The sequence below is a fragment of the Lates calcarifer genome, linkage group LG13 (assembly GCF_001640805.2).
Source record: "Lates calcarifer isolate ASB-BC8 linkage group LG13, TLL_Latcal_v3, whole genome shotgun sequence".
NCBI classification, from domain to species: Eukaryota; Metazoa; Chordata; class Actinopteri; family Centropomidae; genus Lates; species Lates calcarifer.
Window position 1 is genome coordinate 15,493,607 of NC_066845.1, and position 27,473 is coordinate 15,521,079.

A 27,473-nucleotide genomic window follows, 5' to 3' on the forward strand; every position below is an offset into this window, starting at 1 on the left:
TTCAATGTTGAGGAAACAACAAAAAATACAGTTCATCCATAAAATGTGAAGCTTTGACACATAAAAATAATAGAATTGATAATAATAACGACAGAAAATAAAACATTTAAATGAATCATTTTATTAGGAAAACTGCATTAAAACCCTACAAGGCGCACAAAGGTATATAAGTACAGTAATGTCACACTGCTCCCTCTTTTATGAAAGACGAACTGGCACTTGTTCAGCAGCTTGATTGTTTTAAATCTGCTGGATGACGCTGTTCTGTCTTCTTACGCACAGCTCTGTTGCGCTCCGTTGCGCTCTGGTATGGCAGCCAGCGGTGCAATCCAATGGCAGCTGCGGTGGAGCATGGGCTGTACCCGTTACTAGGTGGGGTTTATCATGAGTATAAATATACTCTCTCTGCTGCTACAACGCCCCTGGAAACTCAGTCAGACAAACTTCTTCTCCTCTAAGGCTACGCGGTAAGTCATTCTTTCTTGACAAAAATCTAAAATCAATGCTTCAGCTCTTAGTTTGAGAATTTGCTGAAGTTTAGTGCTAAGTGTAATGGTTTAAAGTCTTCTCTCCCTCGGGGTTATTGATGCAACCTATGAGGGTGTGGTTGGGAAAATAGCAGCGACAAGGTTTTGGATTCCAGTGAAGTGTTGAGCTGGTTTAGTTATGGTTTAGTTTAGTTAGTTATTTTCACTCAGTATTAATATTAACACATTAAAAGATACTATATCTATAACGTAGTTTACAGCCAACTGTATATCCGTCTCAGAGTTGAACGTGGGTGTGGCATCCACACATAGAAAACCACCTAATCTAAACCTACAGTAAATATACAGAGGCTTTGCTTTCCAGGAGTGGATGTAAGAAAAAGAAATATTCTTTCTCTCTGTCTATCTTTCTTTCTTCTGCCATCTTGTTTACGAGATGACAACTTAACTCAAGTAGAATGAATAAAAGAGAGATAATTTCCTCTCTGAATACCATCTACAGTGTATTTATTTTACTATACGTGCATATCCTCCTCTCTTTCTCCCAACAGACTTGCAGAATACTTTCTAAACAAAACATTTCATGCTGCATTAGGTACTCATGTTTGGCTCACATCAGTGCTGACATCTTCTTTTCTCTTCTCTTCTCTTCTCTTCTCTTCTCTTCTCTTCTCTTCTCTTCTCTCATTCTGCCCTCTCTCCCTACAGACAGACTCCAGCAGTCCACACCATGTCTTTCATCCAAGCCTTCTTGCAGCAGACGGTCTATATGGGCATGCCCGATGACTCAGTACGTAACTTTGTGCTTCTGTTCCAGGCCAACCACCCTGTTTTTTCCTTTTTTTCCCCCTCATCCTGTGGTATGCTCGTGTGGAAAAATTTACCAGGCAGAATTCAGAGCGAGGGAAGGAGAGAAGTGTGGAGGATAGTGAGAGGAGAAGAATGAATGAGCGTGAAGTTAAAGGGTAGATGGAGGGAAGGAAAAAGGAGTGAAGCAGAGCACAAAGATAAGATGAGGTCTGTGATTTAACTGAAAAGGGAGTGTGGATCATAATGATTATATGCAATGAGAGATGACCATACTTAGTCTTGTGAGTGTGTGACTCATAGAAGCAGGAATTTACACCCCTCCCTTTATAAACTCTGCAAACAGAACAAAACGCAACTTCTGCTTTCCCTGGTTTCTTAAAGTGAACTGAGGGAGAGTTGCACAAGGTCATCTGTCATGATTTGAATCTGTGCCTCCACTCTCTCTCTCTCTCTTCTTATTGTTCATTTCAGTCGACAGGCAATTTAAAGGGTGTTTGGAGGCATGGAGGTGTAGGGGCAGAAACAGACAGGGCAGTGCCCACAGGCGGAGTAAAAATCTGTCACGTGTCTTTTCTTTTCTTTCGAGTGTCTAAAGCTGGAGGAGAGTAGCCAAGTATTTACAAACCACCCAATAATCTGTGTTGTGTTGCTTAGATCCTAAAGAACGAGGGAACAGTGACCGCAGCGGCCAATTTCAGTTCCAGTGGAGATGCGGCAGTCTTGGATAAAGCCATCAAGGCGAAAGGTGAGCTCAAAATGCTCACAGAGAAGCTTTGGAGCGTGTGTGAACATGTTTCAGCCTAACAATGTGTCTTTACTTCAAGTATGAGAGGTTTAGCTGTAAGAACCTTAACACCCTCTGCTGGCCATCATGCATCATTACTGCAAACACAGCTGTTGTCTGTGGTGCAAAGTTCCCCACATCTTGACAGTACGCAGGCCCTCACACTAAAGTACAAACACTATAAAGGGTTAAAATCTCATTGAATATTTGTCATACAGATGCCAAAATGATCATCATCATTCTAACCAATATCCTGTCATTTCTTCAGGTGTGGATGAGAACACCATCATTGAAATTCTGGTGAAAAGGAGCAATGAGCAGAGACAGCAGATCAAACAGGCTTATCAGCAGGCCAGTGGCAAGGTAATAAGAGTTACACAAAGATATCCATAGCAATAATCTGGTACACACTTTAGATATTGTTCCAAAGTACAGTTATACACACGACCACATGCTCTCAAACACTATATTTACAACATGGGTTGTTTCCTCGTAGCCTCTGGAGTCAGCCCTGAAGAGTGCACTGAAGGGAGATCTGGAAGATGTGGTGCTGGCTCTGCTGAAAACACCGGCCCAGTACGATGCCCAGCAGCTGAAACTGGCTATGAAGGTGCACAAACACACAAATACAAACAATCTCACTTAAAATGAACACTGATTTAAACACAAAAACAACTCAAACATTTAGAAACCTGGGATCCTGGAACACATCCATGGTGAATGTTTGGACCTCACCTTCATCTGTTATTTTTGGTGCATGATGATATCCACCCACTTCCACATATTCATTATATTGTTTTCTTAACAGTAGGGAACGAGGTGTGTTTTGTTTGAATGAAACCAGTTGAGAATGAGTGATCTTCCTCCGCATCAGTCTATCTATCCATGCATCCCTGTCTACAGGGTCTGGGCACAGACGAGGACACCCTAATAGAGATTTTGGCCTCCCGGACCAACAGAGAGATCCTGGATATAAAGAGAGTCTACAAGGAGGGTGCGTGCCAACAAATTTTAAGCAACAAGCTTCAGTTTCATCAAGCTAGTGTTTGGAAATAGAAGTGATAGAACTTGTGGCAGTGGAAAAATATGGCCTGTGGAATATGGAAGAAAGTTTACAGATCAGAAAATGGGCTCAAAGATTCATGTTGTATCTTCCCTTTGTGGTTGCTTTGCTAAGAATACAAGAAGGACCTGGAGGACGACATCAGGTCTGACACTAGTGGAGACTTCAAGGCTGCCCTCCTTGCCCTCTGCAAGGTATGTGTGTGTGATTTCTGTCTCATACAGTCTTTCATTCTGTACTTTCTCAGGATTCTTAAGACACAATTAGCACAGACAATTACCAGGATGCTGTTCAGTTCTGAGGTAACACAACACTCCCTACTGTAGCTGCTGGCGTGACAGTGGTTTATTAAAAATAAACATTCGCCCTCCTTTGATACACACATGCATGCTATAACAGTTTGGCCTATTGTGGCTTTGTATTTAGGCATCTTACAAGACGAAAAGCCCAGGACAAACTCAATATGCTGAACATAAATTACATTTTAAATAAAGTAAAAAGCTGCATTTTGATAAAATGAGGAGAAATGTGATGAGTGAGTCTCGGCTTTAAGCACTCTGACAAGTAAATTCATCTCATTCAGTCTTATTTTCTTTGTGCATATTCTGCTTCTTAAAGCTTGTCAATGCTCTGTCTTTAAGGTATATCATCATTTATTAGGCAATATCACTGATTTCATTGTTAATCCTTCCAGGATATATTTTTATGATATAAGCACCACATTTAAATATTATGTTCAATACAGTGAAGTTTCTCTGTCTCTGTTTATTAAAGGCCGGCAGGACTGAAGGGGTTTCTGAGCAGCTGATCGACAGCGATGCCAGGACTCTGTACGAGGCTGGCGAGGGGAGGAAGGGCAAAGACTGCTCCGCCTTTATTGAAATCCTCACCACCAGAAGCAGCCCCCATCTCCGCAAGGGTTAGCTGGCACACTGCCTCATTTAGTAACATCTGACTTTTTCCTGTTTGTTCTTATCAGATCTAACACTCCTACTCTTCACTCTTCACCCTCTCCCTCAGTATTTGACAGGTACTCAAAGTACAGCAAAGTGGACATGGCCAAAGCCATCGACCTGGAGATGAAAGGAGATATTGAAAGTTGTCTCACTGCATTAGGTAAAGGCACAAACCTTTACTCTGGATTTACTATGACTAGATGAGCATTCATCTAGTGATTTATTATCACTAGACTGTATTTAAACTTGAACTTTACTTTTTTAAATAACCACAGTGAAGTGTGCTGGAAGTAGGCCTGCATTCTTTGCTGAGAAGCTCTACTTGGCCATGAAGGTACGTCATGTATAGGCCACTGCTCACAAACTAAATTTAAAAATAAAAAAATGCTGCGCCTGCTGCTAAAGGCTTGTCCTGACTGACTCTTTTCTACCCATCAGGGTAAAGGTACCCGTAAACACATCCTGACCCGGATCATGGTGAGCCGCTCTGAAATTGACATGAAACGGATCAAGGATGAGTACAAGAAAAACTACGGCAAAACACTCTACCAGGATATTCTGGTGAGCAGATATCTTACCACAGATAAGGACAAGAAACCCATCTTCGGTGTTAGCTTTGTTCAGGGAAACGGTTTAAAGATTTACTGACTGTCTTGTTTTTCCTTCAGGATGACACAAAAGGAGACTACGAGAAGATTCTGCTCGCTCTGTGTGGGGGTGAAAACTAATAGCCAAACAGCAGTATCAAAGCTCATGTGACCATAAATCCACAACCATGGACAGTTGTGGAAAATGACCTATAATCTCTTGACACATATTGTGCCTTATGCTCTTATGGAGACCTGACAAGACTGTCTTTTCTTTTTGTGACTGTCATGACATTTAGAAGGTATTGATAGCAATGAGCAAAGTATCGACACTGCTTCAGCAGATATTTTCTCTCCAAGTTATTCCTTTTCTTCCAACACACATTTTCCCAATGGACACATGATCTGCGACAGATTTAGCCTTATACTTATTAGATTCTCATATCTGGTGCTTGAAGTCAGTAATCACTTTGCAGCTGCAAATAGATGTACACTATACAGTCTATGATGCACAGATTTCCATGTGTGTCATATTCAGTAGTGGAAGTAACCTTGAAGAAGCTTGGATATCCTGCAAATAAAACATTTTTGTACGAAGCCCTCTTTGTGTTGTCTCTGTTCTTTTAACCTCACAGTATGATTCACTGTGATGTACATACAGTACATATTAGACAGACATAATCCAACCAGCTATAGGATAAAAAAATGTTTAGCAAATTTATAAACCTAAGTATTCTCTTATTTTATGCAACATTTCAATTATTTTCCTATAATGGAACACAGGTAATCCCATTTTAATACAATTCACTATACATAAATGCATACATCCCAGACGTTAAATATATAAAAACAATCACATCCTTAAGAGGAGTATGGGCATTTTATAATGTGTGGTAAAGGTTGAGGGTTGCCAGGTTGGATAATTAAATATATTTTCCGGGTGTGTAATGCCATGAAAAATATTGAAAAAATCTAAGACATGAAACACGTCGCACTGAGTCTTACTAACTGAACGGAAAACGTCCTACTTGGATTTGCCATCCGCAGAAGAGGGATTTTTCCCACAGAATCTGGCAACCTTATAGCTCATACAGACTACAACTATAAACAAGCGGAGCACCCTCACTGGATAGCTATCGCTAAGCTAATCAACTTTCTTTCTCAGTATGTGTTAAGATTTCTCTCATAACAGACAGGGAACTATTTTCTCATTGTAACAACCCCCCAAATAATTCTGACATGTGGTATAAATGTGTTTTAAAGTTGCTGGTTTACTACGTTTAGCACGACAGCAAGCTAGCTAGCTAACGATAGCTAGTCAGTCAGTGTGGCAACAAACTGAACTGTTATACCTGTCAGTAAAATGTCAGCCGTGTAAAGTCACAATTGTGTTTTGATACAGAGTAAATTATGAAATCAAACGTGTTCACCATAATAGTTAACATGTACATGAGATACACAAGTCGTTTGACTCTGAGGGGGCTAACGTTAGCCGGTTTAACGTTACTGGTAACTGAGCTGGGCAGAGAAGCAATGAAACAGCCATAAAGACACATCCTTTTAAGGCTGCATGCAGGAGCTGTTTCAATCTTTAGCCACCCCGTATCTTCTTCAACAACAACATAAGTTCAACATCAATAACCCTGGACCTCACACTGTCTTATCATTTCAGGTCACAGTTCATCAGGGTCAGTCTGTCCATTTGAGATCCCCCCAGAATCAGAAGGATGACAATGACCTGACCAATGGACCACTGCAGTGTCTGCTCAGTCAGAGGGTCACGTTTGGTGGTAGATCATGAATGACAAACTAGTCTTTTTGGGCCTGCTGTACTTTGTCCAGGGCATCCCCTATGGTCTCCAGTCTTCACTGCTACCTGTCTACCTGCGTGGAGCTGGTCACTCCCTCACCCGTATTGGCTTCACCAAGATCCTTTACTTCCCCTGGGTACTCAAGGTACTCTGGGCTCCTTTGGTGGACCGGCTTGCCACCAAGCGTCACTGGCTGGTGGGGACGGTGTCTGGGCTGGCTCTGACATGCCTCTCCAGTGCTGCCTTGGCCCCAGAGGCACACATCTGGGGAGTAGCAGGAACCCTGTTGGCCATGAACACCTTGGCCTCTGTCCAGGATATTGCTGTAGACGGGGCAGCAGTGGGGTTGTTGAAAGGTCGTGGGGAGCTGGGGCTGGGCAACACAGCCCAGGTCGTGGGATACAAAGCTGGGTCGGTCTTCGCTGGAGGTGGTCTGCTGGCGGTGATTGACGTTGCTGGATGGAGCTGGATGTTTATGCTGCTGACGTTTGTGTATGCAGGCGTGGCTCTGTTTGTGTGGGGGGCCCCTGTGCTGGATGATGAGACTGTGAGGGGCCAGCAGGCAGATGGCAGCAGGAGGGGGGGACAGGGAGCAGATGCTGTAAGACCATGGAAGGTGTGGAGGAAGCTGCTGGCCGTGCCCGGCACACCATGGACAGTCCTGTATGTCCTGACGTACAAACTGGGTGAGTCTGATTAAAATGCAAGAATAGATTCTTTGAAACAAATACTTTTATACCTTAGACTAATATTATGAATGTCTGAATGTGTTTCAATCAAACTGAACTTTATTTGTTGTGCTGCTACTAATTGTCATTTTAAATATCAATTAATGTGTGGATTATTTTCTTGTGATGACCAGCATGGCCATGGTCATATTGACATTTGAACTCACCGTGACTCAAATGATTATCACAGGGACCCAATAAAGGAAGAAAGAGAGGAGAAAGAGAAAGCACAGAATAGATTGAAATAGGAGTATTCCCGGCCCATTTGAGTTGAAATGGGAGACCAGTTTATCAGCTTCGGTTTTATGTATTTCCTGTTCACAAGCTGGACAGACAAAAAAACTGCCCTGAAGCAATGAAAAGTTATATTTCCTGAAATGCTTCTCTTTGTCCCACTGTGAACTTTAGTTGTATTTGTATTCCTTCATGCAGGGCCCAGAGATCACCACTAGATGTCTCTGTTGATATGTCCATGAGGACTGAACTCATGAATGAGTGTACTGAAGTGGACTGGGGGGAAGGCAGCCTACCAGTTCCTGTACACATTGGAAAATACCCACACAAGTATAAACCTAAGGCACTTTAACAAGAATACAATGTCAGTTTGAATACACATTTAAGTGAGACTGTAATTTTTGAAAGAATTAATTGCAGATGAGAAGTTGAGTTCATAAGCAATAAAATCCACCCATATTCATTTCAGTACTCTCAGGGGTTTTGCTGCTACAGCTCAACTTGGTCTCGTATGCTCTGCAGCTTATTGTGGCTCATATAAGCTATTATTTGCAGACCTAAGATAGACTTTGATGGGTTATTGAGTCAGTTTGCTGACTTTATGACTCCTCTCAGCATGTGCTACTGTAACACTATGTTTTATTATTTACCACTATGCTGCAGTTGCCACTTGGGGCCACAGTGGCCGCTGCTCAGCAAAAGTTACATAGTTTACCTTTAAGTTCATGCAGACAGGTTTTTTTTTTCATGTGAATGAGTTAGTTTCAGTAAGAAAGTAAAAAATATAAAGTATTTTTTTTAAACAGTCAGGCCTGTGTGTGTGGGAGAGAGAGTTGATATGACCAGAGTTTGGTGTTTGGTAGCAGAAGGGGATTATGTAAGGATTAGAGTGTCTTTGTGTCTGTGGCGTTCAGAAACTGAAATGGAAGACGGAGCATCATGCTGATGTGTGTTTATGTGTACGTGTGTACGTGGGTGGTGGGAATATGATTGTCTCCTCACATTTGCATAGTCTTTACTTGTGTATGTTCATGGATGTATATGCCTTTGTTTTAACATTGTGTGTGTGTGTGTGTGTGTGTGTTTGTTTGTTTTTGGGAGAATGTTAAGGGTCGTTCAGTAATCGGATGAACCCCAGCAGACGACACTTCTAGACAAAGTATGAAGGCTGGCTGGACCCCCTAATCTGTCTAGGGAGCAGCCCCCCAGCACTCTCTCTGTCACACTCACTCTGTTGATGCTCATGATTACAACAATAATTACTCTCAGTGCTTTCAGTGACACAATTAAGCTGTACATTAACATACATTACATACACATACATTCACAGCCTTGTCAGTTGTTCGCATCTCCTGTTGTAATAGTCTAAATATTTCCCACCTTTGCAGCAAAAAAAGGATTGTGTAATATTTTAGATTAGGCCTGGATGTGCCTGCATAATTGCCTATGTGAGACAGTATTGTTTTTGTTCAAGGGGTGTGTGGGTATGTTTGTGTGAGACCAGTGATCTGCCTGTCTGAACCCCCCTGCTTCGCGCGCACACACACACACACACACACACACACACACACACACACACACACAGACCCCTTTCCCTCATCTATCCCTAATGAACTCTGAGTTTGTGCTGCGTCCAACACTGTGGCCAATCATTGAGAGCCTCGTGTCTGAACTGTGACCCCTGTGCCATCTGAGGCCACAGGCAAGATGGGAGAACTGTCTGGGTAGACTCGGTGAGACGGACAGGAAGGGAAATGGGCTCTGGTAAGAGAGAAAACATAAGGGAAAAAGGAAAACAGGGAGGCTTTATGTTGTGAATAAGCTCAATTTGGATAGCAACATTTTAATGTCATACACATACTTCTGTACTAGCATGTAAAGAAGCTAAAACACTGAGCAATATTGCAAACTCAAGTGTTAATAAATACAGTTTGGCAATTTGGGGAACATAATTATTTTACTGCTATTTTGTCATCTATATCAACACCTTCACTTCTTTAAATGAACATGTTTTTTATTGCCAAATCTAAATCTTAATGTAATGTCATGCTGCAGTGCTGCACACATCAGTGTTTGCACTTTTTAGAGGTAGGGAGTCAGTAGCCTGTATGTTTGACAAGAGCTGTAAATGATGGTTAGAGGAGGTGGTGGTATTCTCTGGGAACTGACCAGGTGGACAGATGGATGAACAAACTTTAACTTCCCCCTCCAAAAGGACAGTTGTAAGATTCAGTGAGAAAAATATATCGTGCTGTCAGCTTATTTGGTAAAGGTAGTTAGCTATTCCTCATGAAATGTGGTAAACAAAATATTAACAGTTTCAACAAAAACTTAACATTATAACTTTTATGAGGTTAAGATTTCCTGCAGGACCTTTGTATTTGAGTACATTAGTTTTAGATAGGTGGGCCTAATAAATTGGTAAGCAAGTGTATACTGACTAGAAAAGGAGGCACACATAGACAAGTTCATTAGAGGAGGACAGTGGAATGGAAACTACATACATAACTAAATAAAGTCCAGTCTGCAGTAACACTTACTGGTTGACAGCAGAAGCGGATGATGGTTGGATGGAGAGGTGATGGAGTTCTGTGAGATGAAGTGAAGAGGGAGGAGAGTGGGAAGGAGACAAGAGAGAAAACTTGCTGAGGGAGTGGGGGGTATTTTCCAGGGGGGAAAAGAGGGACTGCGGGGAGGGAGGCTGAAGGAGGGGATGAATTAATGAACAACCACCACATGGTGCCCTGAGCGAGACAGAGAGAAAAATGGCAATAGAAATAAACACATTTAACCATGCTGAGAAATGTAGGTGCAAGATCTATCTAGCAGTATGCTTTCACCAATGGATAATAATTGATAACATGGGTTTTGTAAGAGTTTTGTATGTTTCAATGCCATCTCTTTCAATTTCAGACCTACTGTCCCACTCTTTTTAATTTTTTCATGTTTGGATTAGATTTCACCTTATTTTAGCTGTTTTTGCACACTTGAATGTTGTAGATTTAATTGTTAATGGATACATTTCCATTTTATTCATCAGTCTACACTCAGTAACTCACAATGACAAAGTGAAAACATGTTTTTAGAATTTTGCAAATGTATTACAAATCAAAAACTTTAAACTCTCATTTACAAAAACGCTTTAGTTGGATAGAAATTCCTCCAGTCATTGAAACATCACTGAAAATGATGGTGACAGTGTATTTGCTCCAAGACCCTGAATGGATGTAAATGTTACCTATTTTCTCAGAAAATAAACACAGACAACTAACAGTCAGCAGAGACAGAGAGACAGTGTTTTCTTTTTTGTTTCTATAGAGTGTGTTTTCCCATGTTCATGAGCCCTGAGGGCCACAGAGAACTTCTTGACATGCGTTGATCTGCAGGGACTCCCAGTGTGTGTGTGTGTGTGTTAGTCGATAGACTAATATGCATAGGATTTTGTGAAAGTATGTAAAGACAGGGCTCTGTTTACTGTTTTGTCCTCAGGGAGCCTAAAGAGCTGAAAGGTGTGCGTGTACGTAGTCCTCTCTCTCTCTCTCTCTCTGTGTGTGTGTGTGTATGTGTATGCACGTGCTGTGCTTAAATATGTAGTATGTATAAACCTGTCTTTGTTTTCCATGCTCTTGGCAGGGAGTGACAATGTAGTTCTGCAGTGTGACTGGGTGTCCTCGATGATCTCTCCTGCTCTGCCGGCTTTGTCTAAGCTGCTGCATGGAGGTCAGGATCTGACCTCACTGTCCTTGTTGACCTCTCACCCTGATCTCACCCTTATCCCACTCTGATTCCTCTCAGTACTAACACCCATCCCCCTTCTACCACATATATATATTCACACATGTATACAGACCATCTTTCCCATATAATTACCATGAATAAAATCATTGCACAACAAAACACAGTGATTTAATTTACAATGAAAACAAGTGAGGCCAACTAAGATAAGAGATTCTCTGTGTCAAACTGTTGGTACTATTTGTGGTTGTGTTTCATCTAAATTTTGAGTAAGTCTCTCGTAAAGTTGGTACATTTTCTTGTGTATTTTGCTTTGCTGAAAATGACATGTTGAAACTGTTTTTCACCAAGTGTTTTACTCATTGGGCTACCTGCTGCTATGAAAAACTGTAGCTTTAGCTCTGTTTACACTGCTGGCACAGTGACCTCGTTCTGTTTTGTGCCATCCAAGTTACCTAATGTGTAGCAGAGATAACAGCAGATTACTGATGAAACCCATGTTACCAAGACTGTACTAAAATATTAGTAAGAGGTTAAACAGTCAAAAACCCAGCTAATTTGCCTCATCACAACTGTATGAGTGTGTTTTATTAATGAGATACCTAAAACTGTTTAAACTTCAGCAGGAAATTGTGTTTTTTTGGACCCTGTAGTTCAAAGTGAAAGGCTGATCAAGAAAAAAGGTTTGCAGGGCCTTTAATACTAAATTGGTTTATTTTTTTCCCTCTCACTTTATGTCTTTATGCCAGAGTGCTTGGACCCTCCTATACTTGCTTGCAAGTCTAGTAGATGATTGATATTGCCATGAAGCACCTTTAAATAACTGGGATAAATAAAATTTCACCTCCCCTCTCTCTGTCACTTTCTGTTTTAATGATAAATTGTTTTGTCTTTCTGAGCCAAATGTAAACATAAACACAGAGCTTTTTTTCTTTGAGCCTGCCATCTCTCCTCTGTTTCCTCTTCACTAACCTCCTAACAATGTCTCTGTTCATCTGCCCCCCTCCTCTTCCTTTGTCTTTAGCTGTCTCCATCCCTGACTGCTCTCCTATCTCTCCAGTCATGTTTAACTCCCATCTTATTTTTTTTAAATAAATGCATTATGATTGTCATTTCCTGCACTATATACTTCTCTGCCCCTTTTTCACCCACTGCCCTTTGTCTCTGCCTTTTCTTTCTTTATTTGTGTTTTTTCTCTTTATCACTTACTCTACTCTCTCCAACTCTATGACTCTCATCCTCTCCTCCCACTTCACTCTCATTCCACCCTTTCCTCCTTCCCCTCCACTCTTGCTTGTTTAATCTTTGCGGATGTCTAATGAAATCCCTGCTGAAATGGACAATTGTTGCTTTGAGAATATTTATAGAAAGGAATAATCAGCCTGGTTGTGTTTGTCTGCACGCCCTCCCCCAGCCCCCCTCTTTAAAGAAATAATTAGTTGAAGGCAGGACTGTGAAAGCTCTGAGCTTTGAGCTAAACAACAGGCAGACAGGCACGGGAGCACAGAACCATGGGTAAACAACCCAGGCATCATGGGTACTGCTGCTGCCAATGTTTACTTTTTTATGACTAATATTGTTACTGCACAGTTGATGCAACTCAGAACAGTTCAGTACAGATGACAGATTAAAATGTGAATAATGCACAGAGATGGTGTCAGTGTATCAGTGCAGCTCTCACTGCGGGTGTGGAGTGATGGTAATGTAATGTAAAGTAAAATCAATCCACATTGCTGTCAAAACATTTTTTGTACAGCTGCATTAGACGTCATATTCACCAGCAGTTTTGCTCTTTATTTGTTCAACCTTTAACTAGATGCTGAAGATCAATACAAACAGCTTCCTATTTTTTTTTCCTATTTTAAAATTGTTCTTTTCATCGTCATCTTTTTTTTTGGTTTCTGTGTCTTCAGTATTTTAGGGCTCAACAATATGATCTAAAATCTATATGCTCTGAGTGCTGCAACTAGTGATTATTTTCATCATCGGTAAATCTGCTGCTGATTTTTTTCAATTAATTGATTAAAAACTTTAACTTTAAAATGTTATTAAACAGTGAAAAATGTCTGTTATAATGTTTATAAGCCAAACACGACATTTACTGACTGCTTGTTTTATCTGACCAGGAGTCCAGAACACAAAGATATTGTGTTTACTCTCATATATGATTTTAGAAAGCATCAAATTCTCACTTTGGTGAATCTCTTGTTGGTTGACCAGTCACATCATTGACTAATCATTTCAGTGTATTTTCACAGTTAAATAGGGATAAGAGTAATGATAACATGCTGTTAGTACATTAGTACCTGATCGTCATCATGATCTTTTTTTCCTTAATTAACAGTTGCAGCTCAGATTCTGTATGTAAGAATATGTGCTCAATGATTGGTTGAACTTGTGGTTATATCTGAGTATACGTCACTGTTGTTTTAGTTATTCTCAGCTTAATTATGTGGGATTCAGTCTGTTCAGAATTGCAGTGAATAAATGTGAGCCAACGTGAGTAAGAGAGTCATAATTATGTGATGAATTTGGTTCATAGCCCAGCCATAGTGCAGGCAATATACTGCTCAGTATGTTTCAGCTTACTTTATCTGAAAGAAAAACATAATACATTTGTCACAGGTTGATATGTTTTGGGAAAGTCACCACAAACCTCTCTGATTGGCTAATTTAGTTTCAATGACCAACTTGAACGTAATCATTCCTGTCTGTATTATCTATGTGCAAATTTCCAGCACTGAAACATGCATGACAGAAGTGAGAACCTACACAGAGAATCCACATTTTCTACCCCACGTTTCTGCTGGGTTTTCACACCACTGTTACAGCGGTGACACTCTAGTTCTGCTGCTGCACTCCCTATCACTGGGAGCTTCGCAGCATTCTCTTATTATTTTTTTTATTCCAGTCTGTTTCATCTGTCTTTTTTTTCTTCTTTCTCTATTTTTGTTTGTCTCCTGGCTGACTGAGTGAGTGAGTCGTCGGTTGTGTTGCGTCGTCTTTGACAGCAGTCTGGGAGCCAAGCTGTCACTCACGCAGCTCCTTGGTCCCACTGTCTTTCTGAAGTCAGTCTCCATTAATATAATAATGGCGTATAGTCTGTGCCACTGAATATTTTACTGTAATGTTCAGCAGAACATTACCCCCACACTCAACGCCACACAGAGAAAGTCTTACTGCCTGACAGAAACTTTTTATTTTGACTGAAAGGTCTTTGTGAGGTCTGTTTCATCTGTGGAAGTTTTTGTGTTTTTGTTGTGTTTTCCTTTTTGTGCTTTAGGAAAAGTGCTAGGCCCCCGTTTGATAAAGTGACTGAGGGTATTCTTTTTCTTGTCAGGCATCTATTATTGACACTTTCCAGGAATAGGCCTAGGTGCGCTGCTTGTCAGGGTGCTGTATTTGATTCTGCAGTCGTCATCTCAGGAAAACCATGTTGTTCAGTCTTGCAGGCTAAACAGTTTGGTTCAACATCCTCATCGTATTTGACTCTGATTGGAACAGGCGTGTGTACTCAGGAGATGTCTCACATATTTACTGTATGTAATAAATAGTAATGCTTAGTCAGAAACATACAGCACACAAGACATGGAGTATTCATTGTATGTTTCACTCTGCAGCACCAAATTCAGTCTATTTGTCCAGGTAACTCATTCCAGTGTCTCTCTCTTGCTTCTTGTCCCTCTGTCTCTCATCTTCCTTTCCCTCCTGTCTCTGTGTATGCAGGTGAACAGGGTGCAGTGACCATGTTTCCTCTTTTCCTGTTGGATCACCACATGACCGCCAGGGAGCTCGGCTTCTGGAACGGCGTCATCGCCATGGGCTTCTCCATCTGCGGGTCATCCCTGGGAGGCCTGCTGCTCGCTCAGTTCAGGTTGCCTTCATCAGCAACATCACTCTCACCATCTTTTTGGTTATCACTGGCACCACCATAGCTGTTTTTGTGTGGCAGCAGTATCTTGTGACTCTGGTGGGTTTTCAGTGGCATCATTTTGCAGGGTTTTAAAATTAATTTGGAATCAGGGGAAAATGCCCTTGAAAATTGAAGATGAAAGTCAAAGACTACACAGTGTGAAAATAAACTTCACCGAATCGACATTCTTCTATGAGCTGTCCAGTATTCACTTGGGCTGCAAATAACAGTTAACTTAATTATGGATTAATCAACCCATTATAAATCAATCAATATTTTGTTATCTGAAAATGTTAAAAAAAGAAAACTCAGAACCCAAGGTGATGTCTTTAAAAAGAGATCTTGAGACAGTTTCTGATTAGAAAAGTGAGTTCTGCGCAATAGAAAAATGACTTCCACTTTGTTCCTCCTCCTTTACCTCATCCTCATCACTCTGTGCCTGTTCTTCCAGTTTTTAAAATACTCTTCATATACTATTGTGTGTGTGTGTGTGTTTCTCTGTCTGACTGTGTGTGTGTAGTAATTTAAGTAAACATGGCACTGTGTGAGAGCTCAGGGACCCCCTGTGTCTGGTGTGTGGTGTGAGAACAGCATGAGCAGCAAATCCATCACACATACTCATGCGCAGAGACAACGTGCAACTCTGGTTGAATTTAACGCTCAGATTTACAAACAGATACTGAGACGTTAGACTCTCTGATTAATATATCAAAAGGCCTGAATCACAGTTTATTATATTACATATATTATGGTAATTAGATGTGACGACTGTGTTGAAACGCCAGTATTTTCCTGAAATGTTTTATTTTTGCAGTGTTAAAAAGCCATTTGATCCAAAATTACATTTAGATACTTTTCTATAGGAATTTAATTTAGCACAGTTGAATCCAGTTTTGGATAAACAGCTTCTATCTTAATATAATTGTATTTAACCTTTACATGTTTTCCCCTTCAGCACATTGATATTGTGCCATTTGTTCCAGACCTTAGTTGCATAAGGGTTTACGTCTGTATATACTAGGGTCGCCCTGCCTATACTAGCCCTGCCTATGGCCATTGTGATGTAATGAGAACTATAAATAACAATGCCTTTATGGAGGATAATGTGTTAGTTCCCACACCGTGTATTACTGCACTCTTAAGAAACATCCTACCATAATTCCTTCCACCCACATTTAGAAAATACTATTGGCTAACTCTTTATCCTTCTACAACAAGTGATTAGGATGATTAGAGACACAGTATATCAATTAGTGGAGAGTGAAGTTGTGTCTGTATCTGTTGGTATTTGTGCTTGCACTGCATGTGTTTGCATTCTTGCCCATTTGTTGACATGTATCAATTGCTCTGTGCTCTGTCTGATGTCAGTCTTTTTTTGTCTTTGTGTTGTGTTTTCAGCTGGCTCCCATGTTTTTTTCCCTCTTGTAAAGTGACACTAGCAAACACAGAGTATGTCTCCAAAGGCAAAATTTTTGTAGAAGGGAGAGAGCGCTTTCAAAAGATGTCATTGTCATATGTTGGCTTTTGATCTTTCACTCTTTCTCTCCATCTCACTTGTAAAGGACTTGCTAACTTGTAAAGGCAGTAAAATGTTCACACACTGACAAAGACAGAAAACACTGAAGTATATTGTCTAGACGTCTTATTCTACTGAACATAGACAAGAATACTGTGGGAATCTCAGGTTTAACTTTGCCCACCTTGACATCTCATTCAATGGCTAAAGATATAAACCTATTCGCAGACAATTTGTGTAATGCACTGATGCAATATAGTGGACAAGTATCCTTTCCATTAGATCAGGCTTACACAAGATCCAGTGAAGTTTAAAAATTATGCACATAAAATAGAGCACTGGTTTTGGATTAGTTTTCAATATAGAGTTTATGTCTCTGTTTCTGTATTGAGAGAGAATTCAAAACTAAACCAACAGTGAATTATTTAAACCCACAATTGCTGAGTAATCTGGAACAGACAAATTACATGTCACCTTATCTGACCTGTAATTGAAGCAGCTTTGTAACGCCAGTATGTGTAATATTACAGCTGATGAAATGAGAGTTTGGGGATAATAATTTAATAATTTCCCCAGCCTTTGTTAAAATCTCAAAAATCATCCAATTTGATGGATGAAAATTTGGTCGTATTTACTGGGTCAGGAAACAGTTGTTTTGTACTATAAATGAAAATGTGTATTACACCCTGCAGACAATTTTTAAAATTACTCAGATAAAATTGTTTGTGTATATTTCTTAAAAGTACATGTAAAATTTACCTCTCAGTTGTAGATAAAGTGTCATGTGCCTTCCAGTGTCATATTAACACTTCTCCTTCCTTACTTCTTCCTACCGCACACACATTCGCACACACACATATGCACAGAGAAAGGGCTGTGCAGCAGGCTATGGTCCTACCTCTAAAAGCTCAGTTGGAAGGTTTATCCTCCCCACCATCAGAAACGGCTGAGTGGTCAGTGAGTGACCCCCTTTACAACCGCCACTGGCAACCTGAGAACATGGCTATTCTTATCTAGGCCTGGCCCGTGTGAGGTGGCAGCCAGGCAGGTTCTCTTTCTCACACACACACACACACACACACACTCACACACACCCCTCAGCATCTCATGAGAGTGCGCGATATGAAAGGCTGTCATTGAGAAGGGAGGTAAAGGAGCAGCATAGAGAAGAATGTCTTTAGCATGTGAATGATGCAGGATTGGTTTTCCAGTAGAGAGGTAAGGAAAGGCTGGGTGGAGAAGGAGAAGTGGCGAGGGGAGAAGATACAGAGAAGGGGGAGAGAGAGAGAGGGAGAGAGAGAGAAGGGAAATAACAGAAATTTTAAAAAGTGTCAGTCGATCTTAAGTCTACATTACGTGTGTATGTACACTTCCTTTTGAAAATAGTTTTCACTAATACTCTAATAATCTGTAAACTGTTAATCACACACACAGTGAGTTTATTTTATCATGGTGTTTGAAAGGGACTGTATGTATCTGTTAGAGGTCACACTTTTTTCCATCTGCAGTCGCTGAAGCAAATATTAAAGAAACATGTGGCCTTGAGGTCTACGACACTTAATGTAATAGAGATACAATGATTAGTCGACTAATCAATCAGTCGACTACTATTTTGATAATCAACTGCTCGTTTGTCATTTTTTCAAGACACATATTTGATGTTTGCAGCTTCTGAAATGTCAGGATTTGCTGCTCTTCTTAGTATTATAGTAAACTGAAAATCTTCAGGTTTTGGAGTATTAGTTTGACAAAACAAGACATTTTAAGACATTGTCTTGGCCTCCAAGAAATTGTAATGGCCATTTCTCACTGTTTCACTGTGTTAGGCCAAAAGATTGATCAAGAAATCAACCAGGGCAGACGAAAGTGTAACTTTAAATCTCAACAATAGAATGAAACTGTTTATGGTTTTACTCCCTTAGTGCACTTATCCAACTAAAATCAGATATCCTGCTTTGTGTGACAGTCCCCTTCTTCCTCAAAGCCTTTTTTACACATAAATAATTACATGCAAAAAAAACAAACAAACACACACTCAGTCCTTTGAGTGGCAGGCATCCTCTGAGTGATTGGCATTATTAATCCCTGATGTCACACAACAGTGCGAACTCTTTTGTGTATGTGTTTTTGTGTGTTTATGTGTGTGTCTGTATGTTAACAGTGATTAATTATCCTCCTCATGCTGGGGATCTCCTTAGGTTATTGATTACGTCACGAACCAAACCCACAGGGGGATGATTTTCTTGCACTAACAGGGAATCAATTAGTGTCTGGGGACTTGTTTACTTACGCACATGCACGCATGCTACTGTGTGTGCGCATGCATGTGTGTGTGTCCGTGTCTGTGTCTGTCTGTGTGTGTGTGTAATTGTGTGTGACATGAAAAGAAACACAGAATGTCTCTAAATTTAATGATACTAGCCTGGAGTCACTGTCACCACATATCACACTGCTCAACAATAACACTGGTATCTGAAAGTTGCTGAATATCTCTCTGATACTTGGCTTGTTTGCTGCTCTTTCCTCAGCATTGGGGCTCTGATGCGACGTGTGTTTGTCTTGCGAACCATCAGCATGGTCTTCCAGAGCTCTCTACTCACTGTACTGGAACCATCACCACTCATGAAAGGTGAGAAACACACCAAAGTACAGTTGCAGACATTGTGGCAGGCACCAATTAAACTAGAATTACCACAAACCTACAGTATATATTGTCCAGTTTGTTTGTTTAGCAGGTGATGAAATGACAAGGAACAATAGAATACAGCTGTTCCAGTCCTTTATTTTTGCATGTGAATATTGTAGTAGGGCACCACATGCTGTTGAGTTCTGTAGATTTACATGTTTAAACTTTCCAAATCCTGTTCTCATACACATACAGTCCTCATTTGACCCTCTAGTTCCTTGAATAAACACACACATATTAACATGTAGGTACATGTACACAGATTGCTTTAGGTCATAGATGTTTATGTGGATAAACACATTGTATCGGTAAAACACGAGTTCAGTTGCTGATTTGACTCCTTCATTTGAATATGCTCCTTAATCCATCATAATCATTACAGAATTATGTAATATGGTGAATAGAAATGGTCCAAAAATCATGATGTTAGACACTGAATTAGCAAAGAGAAACAGTGGTAATAATTCTACTTTTACCATGAATGACTGAAAAATTCCAAAAAAATACAACAGACCACTGAGACATTAGCACTGAGTTGAGTTAACACGTGACATTCTCATTCAGCACATGCAAAGTGATATTCATCAGATTTACTGCAACAGTATTGTATTGTGGTATCTTTCAGTGTGTTCAGCCCCTGGATATTTGTAACATAAGGTGTTTGTGGCCCATTCTTTCTTATGGTAAAGGAGAAAATGTGTGGCTGGCAGGTAAGTAATTTGATACAAAGGTTGAGTAATATCCATACAGCAGGACATTACAATAGACATCTACCTTCACGGTGAAAGCTGTAAATGCTTTTGTAGAATTACTGACACCTTTCTATGTCTGATTTGTGGTTGACCTGCAGCCAGGAAGACAGTGGTCATACATGTCTATATAACACCACGTAAATGTTCATGCTCTTTGTGAAGAAAGAACATGTGGATTTTCACATCAGGAGTTTCAGCTCGTTTCTGAAATATCTCCGTCCACATTAAATTCAGAATCAGGAATTTCTCATCCTACTGGGCATGAGAAGATGACATGTGAGCTAGCCAGCCACAAAAAAGTCAATTTCAGCAGCCAAGTCACAAGATAAAATGTTGTCTTTTCTTTCTGAATTAGCTTGTTTTTTAAGTTTTACCTCTTCAGGCCTCTAAAAATGAATCAAATTAAACTGTCAAAGAATCAGAAATCACTCAACTCACAGTACAAAACCTGTTATTATGAAGAGGGGTAAGATGGAAAAATTGTTTAAATACAGGAATAATGGCACACAATTCCAGACTGACAGAAATGTGTTAGTGAAAGGATTTCCTGAATCCTTAAGCATTATGTATTTTACACTTTTACTGTAATTTATTATAAGTTTTGATGTCCATAAGAAGATCTATTTCTGGTTTTCAGTACCTAAAACCTTCTCTATACAATCTTACATCTTCTTAATGGAGCTCTAACCAGAATGGGGCGTTTTGTGACTGTCTCTTCTGAGCCTCTCCTCTGATGGCTGACTGACTCTGAGTGACACAGCCAGACTAACTACAGGTAACGGATTCTAGCCTACTGTAGCTTGGTAAAACTCTCTGATAAATGCAGCAGCCACCACTGAGGAACATGAGCACTTGGTGTTGTGATTTTAAGAAAAATAAAACTGCATAGTTGTGACATCACAAAAAAAAAAAAACACATGAAATTCTCACATGATATGGGACCTTTAAGGCATTGCAGTCCAACAAAGGTTGGGAGAGCCGCTGGCCTAGAGTGCAAGCTATTGAGCTGGATGTTCAATATTAATACAGAACAAGTGTGCATGATGTAGAAGATGTTGATAGACAGGTGCTGTCTCTCTCCAGAGAGCCATTCAGTTGTTAATGTCTGAATGACACATCTGATTCTGTTGCACAGCCAGTCGCAAAGCATCTGGGATTCAAATCCGCACCATTCATCTCTGCAGGAGTTGTCTGTTCTCCTATAAAACCTCTCAGACTGAAAGTTGGGGCCTCTCCCTCCTCCACCCTAAACCCAGAACAAAGATCTCAGGAAAACTCAACCAGAAAAAAAAGAAACAGAAAAACATTCAGTTTCAGATTTTTCAATATTACATGATAACCCTCCGCTTCTCACTCTTCCAGTCTGATCAGTCAATGTATCTGTGTGACTCCAACAGTCTTGTGTCGCTGACTGAAGAGTCTTATTCTGCAAAAACTCTGGCGGCTTGAGTGAATAATTCAGTGTTAGCGGGAGCAGAGAACAGATAGGCTCTGTGGTTCCTCTGTGTTTCCCCACTAACACCGCTCTGCACCTTCCCCTCAGAGGATATACTACATGTGTTTTGGGGACGAGGGGGAGTGGGGGTTGGTGGTGGTGGTGGTGGGGGAAAGGAGAGGAGCTGCAGCAGCAGCTTACTGTTTACAACTGCTTTGCCTTCCCTACTTCGACTTCTACATAGAATAATATAGTGAGAAGTGTAGCAGAGCAGACAAGTGTAAAACTGATTTTTTGCTTTTTTCAGATGAAACTCACTGTAGTTTTTCTCATACGTGTTTTGCCTATTTTTGCTAGCGTGTGCTTGTTTCCTCAGGTATGGCTGTCCTGAGCATGAGTGTTCAACACTTCCTGGGCGGTCTCATCACCACACTCACCTTCACCACCATGATGCATTGCACTCAGAGGGCCGAGGAAAGCATTCAGGTAAACCCTCCTCATTCTGGAAACCCAGGCTGCAGTTATGCAATAAATCTGCTCTCTTGTCATTATCTTTTCAGTGTTAACCGTCTCTTTATGTGGTGTTAGGTCATCTCCTGTGGATTAACAGACAGACAACACACTCTCTCTTTCTTTTATCCTTCCTGCCTCCCCTTCTCTCCTCTGATCTGTTTCGTTTTAATCATGCTACTTATTAATGTTAGGTCCATTCCTTTGGTTGTCAGTGGGGGCCGGAGAGGGAAGTCACCAGCATACAGTATCACACCTATTGTCACCTATACCTGTCAGTTCTCATCAGCTGTTTCCACCTGGAAAATCTCTTAAGTCAAAGCAGACCCAGTTTCTATTCATCGCTGCTTTTCTTTTTGCTCCCCCCACCCCACTCCCCACCCCTCCATTGGCACTGTCTCTCCCACCACCTCACTCTATTTCTTTGTCATTCTGCAGTCCTTTAAATGCTCTCTTTTCCACTCTGACTTTTTCCTCTCCTCTCTCGTTTTCTCCTCTTTGACATAACTCCTTTTGTCCCCGTCGTAACTGGGCCATCGTTGCCTGGAGGTGATCGTTGTTCACACAGCCGTTGAGACGTCACTCAGTCAGTCTCTGAAGGTGACAAATTATCATTTAAATTGCTGTCACTCTTAAAGTGGAGAAGAAAGAGAGGGGGGGAAAAAAATCACAGGCTGCAGCACAGATATCAGGATCTGGTTACACATAGAATAAATAACAGGAGAGAATCAATCACAACATGTGATGAGGAGAACCAGGGATAATTTGAGAGGTTCTCATGACACATATACTGTTTGCTTTCTAGTTGTGTGAATCTGTGTGTGTAGGTGCATGTGGACGGGAGAGCATTAGCTCACCTGTGCTCGTTGTGTGTATATGTGTGTTATTGAAGGTAGTGCTATCCAGTGACAGAAAGCTGATAGTGTGAGTGCTTGTTAACGATCCCCAGGAGAAAGAAACCGAATCTGTTAAACAAGTTGCTCAGAATAAAGGCACTCCACTTAGCTGTGGTCACACGGGCTCTCAGAGCTCTCTACCTCAGCCTACAGACCACAGCTACAGCTCAGATATAGTCTTAACTCACCACCACCTCCTCAGCTCTTATGGAATTCAGATCATTTCATGTTCTTCACAGAGATTGGTGATTGTGGTTCTAGTTGATAGTAAAAATGGTACAAAGCAAAACAGTGCTGTCGTAGAAGCCTATGGTATTGTTTATAGATTAAAACATTTAAGAATTACTCGTCAGCATGATCATATTTATTTTTTATTACATTTTATGATGAAAGGATTTAGCGCTGCAGTTCATAATTGTCAATTTTTTCCATTAACTGATTGATTGTTTAGACTATAAAATAAAAATATATATCAGCACATTGGAGAAGCTGAATATGTTTTTAATGATGTTTTTAAAAACCTGATTATCAAAATAGTTGCTGATTAATTCTAATCAATGAATAGTTGCTGCTCAACATGTTTTGTTTTGTAAAAAAAAAAAATGCCTAAGGTATACAGTAGTTTGTGGATATAATGAAGGATTACCTTGTTTACCTGGTGTGTTTAAAAAGTTTCAGTACGTATGTATATGATGGAAAGTTTTAAGTATAGAGACGATTTGGCCTAATGAATTTATGTCAGTGGTCTAGGTGTCACTAGAGTCCTTCTGTTTGGTTGGATTTACCTGCTGAATGTGGTGCTCTCAGACAGAGGGAGGAGGCTGAGAGAGATTAGGTAATCTCTGTCCTCTCTCTCTCACTCCTTCTTGAAAGCCTCAAGGCTTGGATCAGATACTCTTCTTCGTTTGGCCTCCTTCCATCGTCTCAGGCCATGATCTCACGCTTTCCCTTTCAGGCTTCCAGACTTTTTAAAATTTGTTTTTCTCCTCTGTTGTTTCCTTTCACTCTTTGGGGCTTTTACCTAAAGATTTCAAATCACATCTTACCCATGTCTCTCTGTATGTTGCTAATTGTTCTGCATTAAAGGTTTAGCTTAAAGGTTAAAGTTGTGCTACAGGATAGAATAAAGTGTCACCTTCTCCACCCATGTTACCCTCTCTACTTTCCCACTTACCACACTCTCCCTTTCTCACAATGTCTCTCTTTCTTTCCCCAACCCTCTCTTTTCCCCTTGTCCTTTTCTTCTCCTCTCACTTCCTTCTCCTTTACCTCCTCCTTTTAATCTCTTTCTCATCATTCCTCCTCCTCTTTTCCCGTCACCTTACCTCTCGGCTGCCGTTCTCCCTTCAGGCGACCCACTACAGTTTCCTGGCGACTCTGGAGGTGCTGGGGAAGCTGATGTTCAGCGCTCTGGCCGGAGGCGTGGTGGATTGGTTTGGTTTCCAAGTTGCCTTCCTCTTCTTCCTGACCCTCTCCGCCGGGACGGCCCTGCATGTGTGGACGGCTACTTTCACTGGTGCTCTCAGGGAACACCAGCTCAAAGAACAGCCCAAATGAGATCGGGATCAGGGTGAACAGTCCTGATACTTGGGTGTCTGTAGGTGCTGAAAAAGTGTTAAAATATTTTGAGCTTGACAACCAGTATACAGACACCTCAAAAGTCTCTGAATCCCATTAAATATAACACCCATTACTTCAGCAAATCATTTCAGTATAAAAGATCTTGAATAAGTTTACTTTTTTGTTCTGCCATTTTTAAGGAGAAATCAGCCATGTGTTAAGTACTCTATTACAGAGTGTTTTTTATTTTTAATTTTTTCCAAATCTCACTGGCAAACCTGGCCTTAAATATTATTTGTGTTGCATTTAAAATGTCTGGAAAAGTCTTAATATATACAGTAGCATGATGAAAGTAGCAAATACTGATGTAGGTAAGGATTGGCATGTTGAGTATATTAGTAGTAGTAGAGTTTTTTGGGCAGGATGGGATTGGTTCATCCAGTCAGTGTGATGAGCTGATGGGGTTTAGTGTGCTGGGCAGTGATGTACAGTCATATTGTCCTGAGAGATGAAAAGAACTTTGGGGAATATAATCAAGGCTGTTTTTATCATCTGAGCCATTTTAATGTTTTAATAAGCCAGCAATAAGAGCTGTAGCCAAAAGCAATATTGCTACTTTGTGATGCTTGTTCTATCATATTGTACTGTATATGAAGTTAGTCATTCTCCTGAGTTGTATGGTTTACAGTTCTAAATGAATGCATCTCTACTACCTCGTATCAGCACTGTATGGTAAGATGCACGGGAGGCGAATGTACAGTAGCTGCTCCAAGTAGAGTATACACTCATTCATGATGAATAGTTTCAGCACATACACTATGTTACCTAAACTACAACAGTTAGCCAACTGGGGCTGTTTCACTTAAGAAAGGGAGGTTCAGCTGTTGAATGAGGAGCATTATTCTGTTTAATTAACCACAGATTCTCAGAGTAAAATCCCAGTAACACTTTATTTTACAGGTCCCTTATTTTCCAGCTAATTTACTGATATTTAGCTGTAAGTCACTATGATATTTCAAAGAAAGGCTAACACAATTTGGTACTAATTAAAAGGGAAATTGAGAACGTGTTAGTAGCTATAGTATTTGATTTTTTAAGAAAAATGGTTTCCAGGAAATTAGCTGGATAATCCTTGACCTGTAAAATAAAGCAAACTCCTTAACCATTTGGAGCTAAATAGTTCAACCCTGACAGTCAGTTTACTTACTTTAGGAAACCTTGGCCTTACATGCTGCATGGTGCCATCCTGTTTCAGTTTTTCAATCAAAAGAATCAGACTCATTAATGAAAACTTGAAAGACCAATACCACTGGTAAATTGCGGTTGCTGAAAAAATTGTTTGACCTATTGTATTTTATGTTAAGAAATGTCTAAAATGTGTACTCTAAAATACACTATAATGCTCCACTGTACTGTATACTACAGAGGATAATTTTCTCAATGCATAAAATATGAATGAAACAGCAGCATAGAATGTTTTTTTTTTTTTTCACCAAGCGCTGGGAAAATAAAATCCTCCATGCAGGTGAATGTATTAATAGAAATTAAGTCTTAAAATTGATAATTGTTCTGACAGTAGACAGGCAGGTAGGGAAAGGATGGGTTGGTTTAGATAAAGGCAGTAATCTCAGCAAATTTAGCGAACAGCTGGTCACCTGCTTTCACCCACATAATAAATAAAAATAGGCCATACCATGTCATTAATGGTTTATCAACTTGTTGCAAAGCACATCTCTTGTCTCTCAGCTACTGTGTTGCCTGAGATTTGCACAAAAATAAAGCTGCTGAGTGAATCCTGGAGTCTGTCTTTTTTGTCTGGCCACTTGTCACCAGAATTTACCACATTTTATGTCCCGAGGGGACAGGTCCTGTGTGGTCTTTGAGGACGCTCCCACCTTTGAAAAAAAAATCCACCGTGGTTTATAACCGCTCAGAACGTTGTCTCTCTGCAGTGTCCTGGCTGAAGGCTACAGGAGTGAATAGGGTCTGTGTCACAGGATCCACAAACCCATACAGCTCTAATGACACAACAAATGCTGTGAAGGAGGATTAGCCCAGCTTACATGGCCCTTCAATACACCTCCACTTTACACTTTCTCACCCGGCCTCATTATCTGGGCGTACTGTTTGTGTTGTGGGATCGGCAACGCAGGGATAGAGAGGGAGGGTTCGAGGAGAGAGGCTTATGTTTTATCCACTCACCGTTCTCAGAAAAGAGCGAGCGTCAAAAGCAGTAGGCCTGTTGAGTTTGGTGTCTTTTGAAAAGCTGCATGAAACCACAAGCCCATCTAAACTTTTGAATGCTGTTTGTATGAGAGGAGGGTTTATTTATATTTTAAGTGTTCTCAGCAGTATGAGATCCTGTAAATCATCAGATCATCAAAAAAAATAAATAAAACACAATTTTCCAGAATTACATTCTGCACAACCACCAAGATCTTCTGCCTCCTCCAGAGGAATTAGCTTTTATTTTTGTTGACTGAATTTGTGGTAGGAGTGAACCAATCTTAATCTTAATGATGACAAAACAATCTCACCACAAAGTCCATTAAGTAGTTGTTCTAGAGCTTTTGATGGTATCACGCAATCTTCATTAGCAGATTGAGGAGAATTTGCCAAGTTGTCAATGAATCGTACATGTTCAAATGAATTTTGTTTGAGCAGCTAAAGGACTTCTCATCCATGACATCTTGACTTTAACTTTCAACTGGACAAATAAAGAAGATAAAATACAGTCAAAAACTCTGCATCTCCTGATCACTGTGGATTATCCACAGAGCTCCCATTGGGACTATTTTCTTCTGTGGAAAGTAGTTCCAGTAAAAAACATACTTGAAATAAGATGAGAAATCTGTTAACCACAGATGCATCATTTTGTAGCTCAATTTTAAAGCCTGTGCAGACAAGAGAGAGGGGGAAAGGTAGGTGGTAGGTGGTCTGGATCCTACAGTGCTGATGAGAGTGAGACCTCCCACTGTGGTTGCCAGATTGGCAGAAACCCCCTGTGGA

General features: G+C 40.5%; 2 protein-coding genes across 2 annotated transcripts; both read left to right on the forward strand.

Moving 5' to 3' along the window:
* The first annotated feature begins 305 nt into the window (after window positions 1–305).
* anxa1a (annexin A1a) lies at window positions 306–5,285 on the forward strand. Its single transcript, XM_018669600.2, has 12 exons — window positions 306–467; window positions 1,197–1,278; window positions 1,953–2,043; window positions 2,351–2,445; window positions 2,579–2,692; window positions 2,986–3,076; window positions 3,260–3,339; window positions 3,920–4,064; window positions 4,166–4,261; window positions 4,377–4,435; window positions 4,540–4,662; window positions 4,770–5,285. The coding sequence occupies exons 1-12, from the start codon at window positions 385–387 to the stop codon at window positions 4,827–4,829; spliced, it is 1,119 nt and encodes a 372-aa protein (XP_018525116.1). The 5' UTR covers window positions 306–384; the 3' UTR covers window positions 4,830–5,285.
* A 467-nt stretch (window positions 5,286–5,752) lies between these two features.
* Window positions 5,753–26,257, forward strand: mfsd3 (major facilitator superfamily domain containing 3). The gene is made up of 6 exons (XM_018669577.2): window positions 5,753–5,852; window positions 6,361–7,185; window positions 14,923–15,070; window positions 19,154–19,254; window positions 21,875–21,984; window positions 24,255–26,257. The coding sequence occupies exons 2-6, from the start codon at window positions 6,486–6,488 to the stop codon at window positions 24,459–24,461; spliced, it is 1,266 nt and encodes a 421-aa protein (XP_018525093.1). The 5' UTR covers window positions 5,753–5,852; window positions 6,361–6,485; the 3' UTR covers window positions 24,462–26,257.
* Window positions 26,258–27,473: the final 1,216 nt, after the last annotated feature.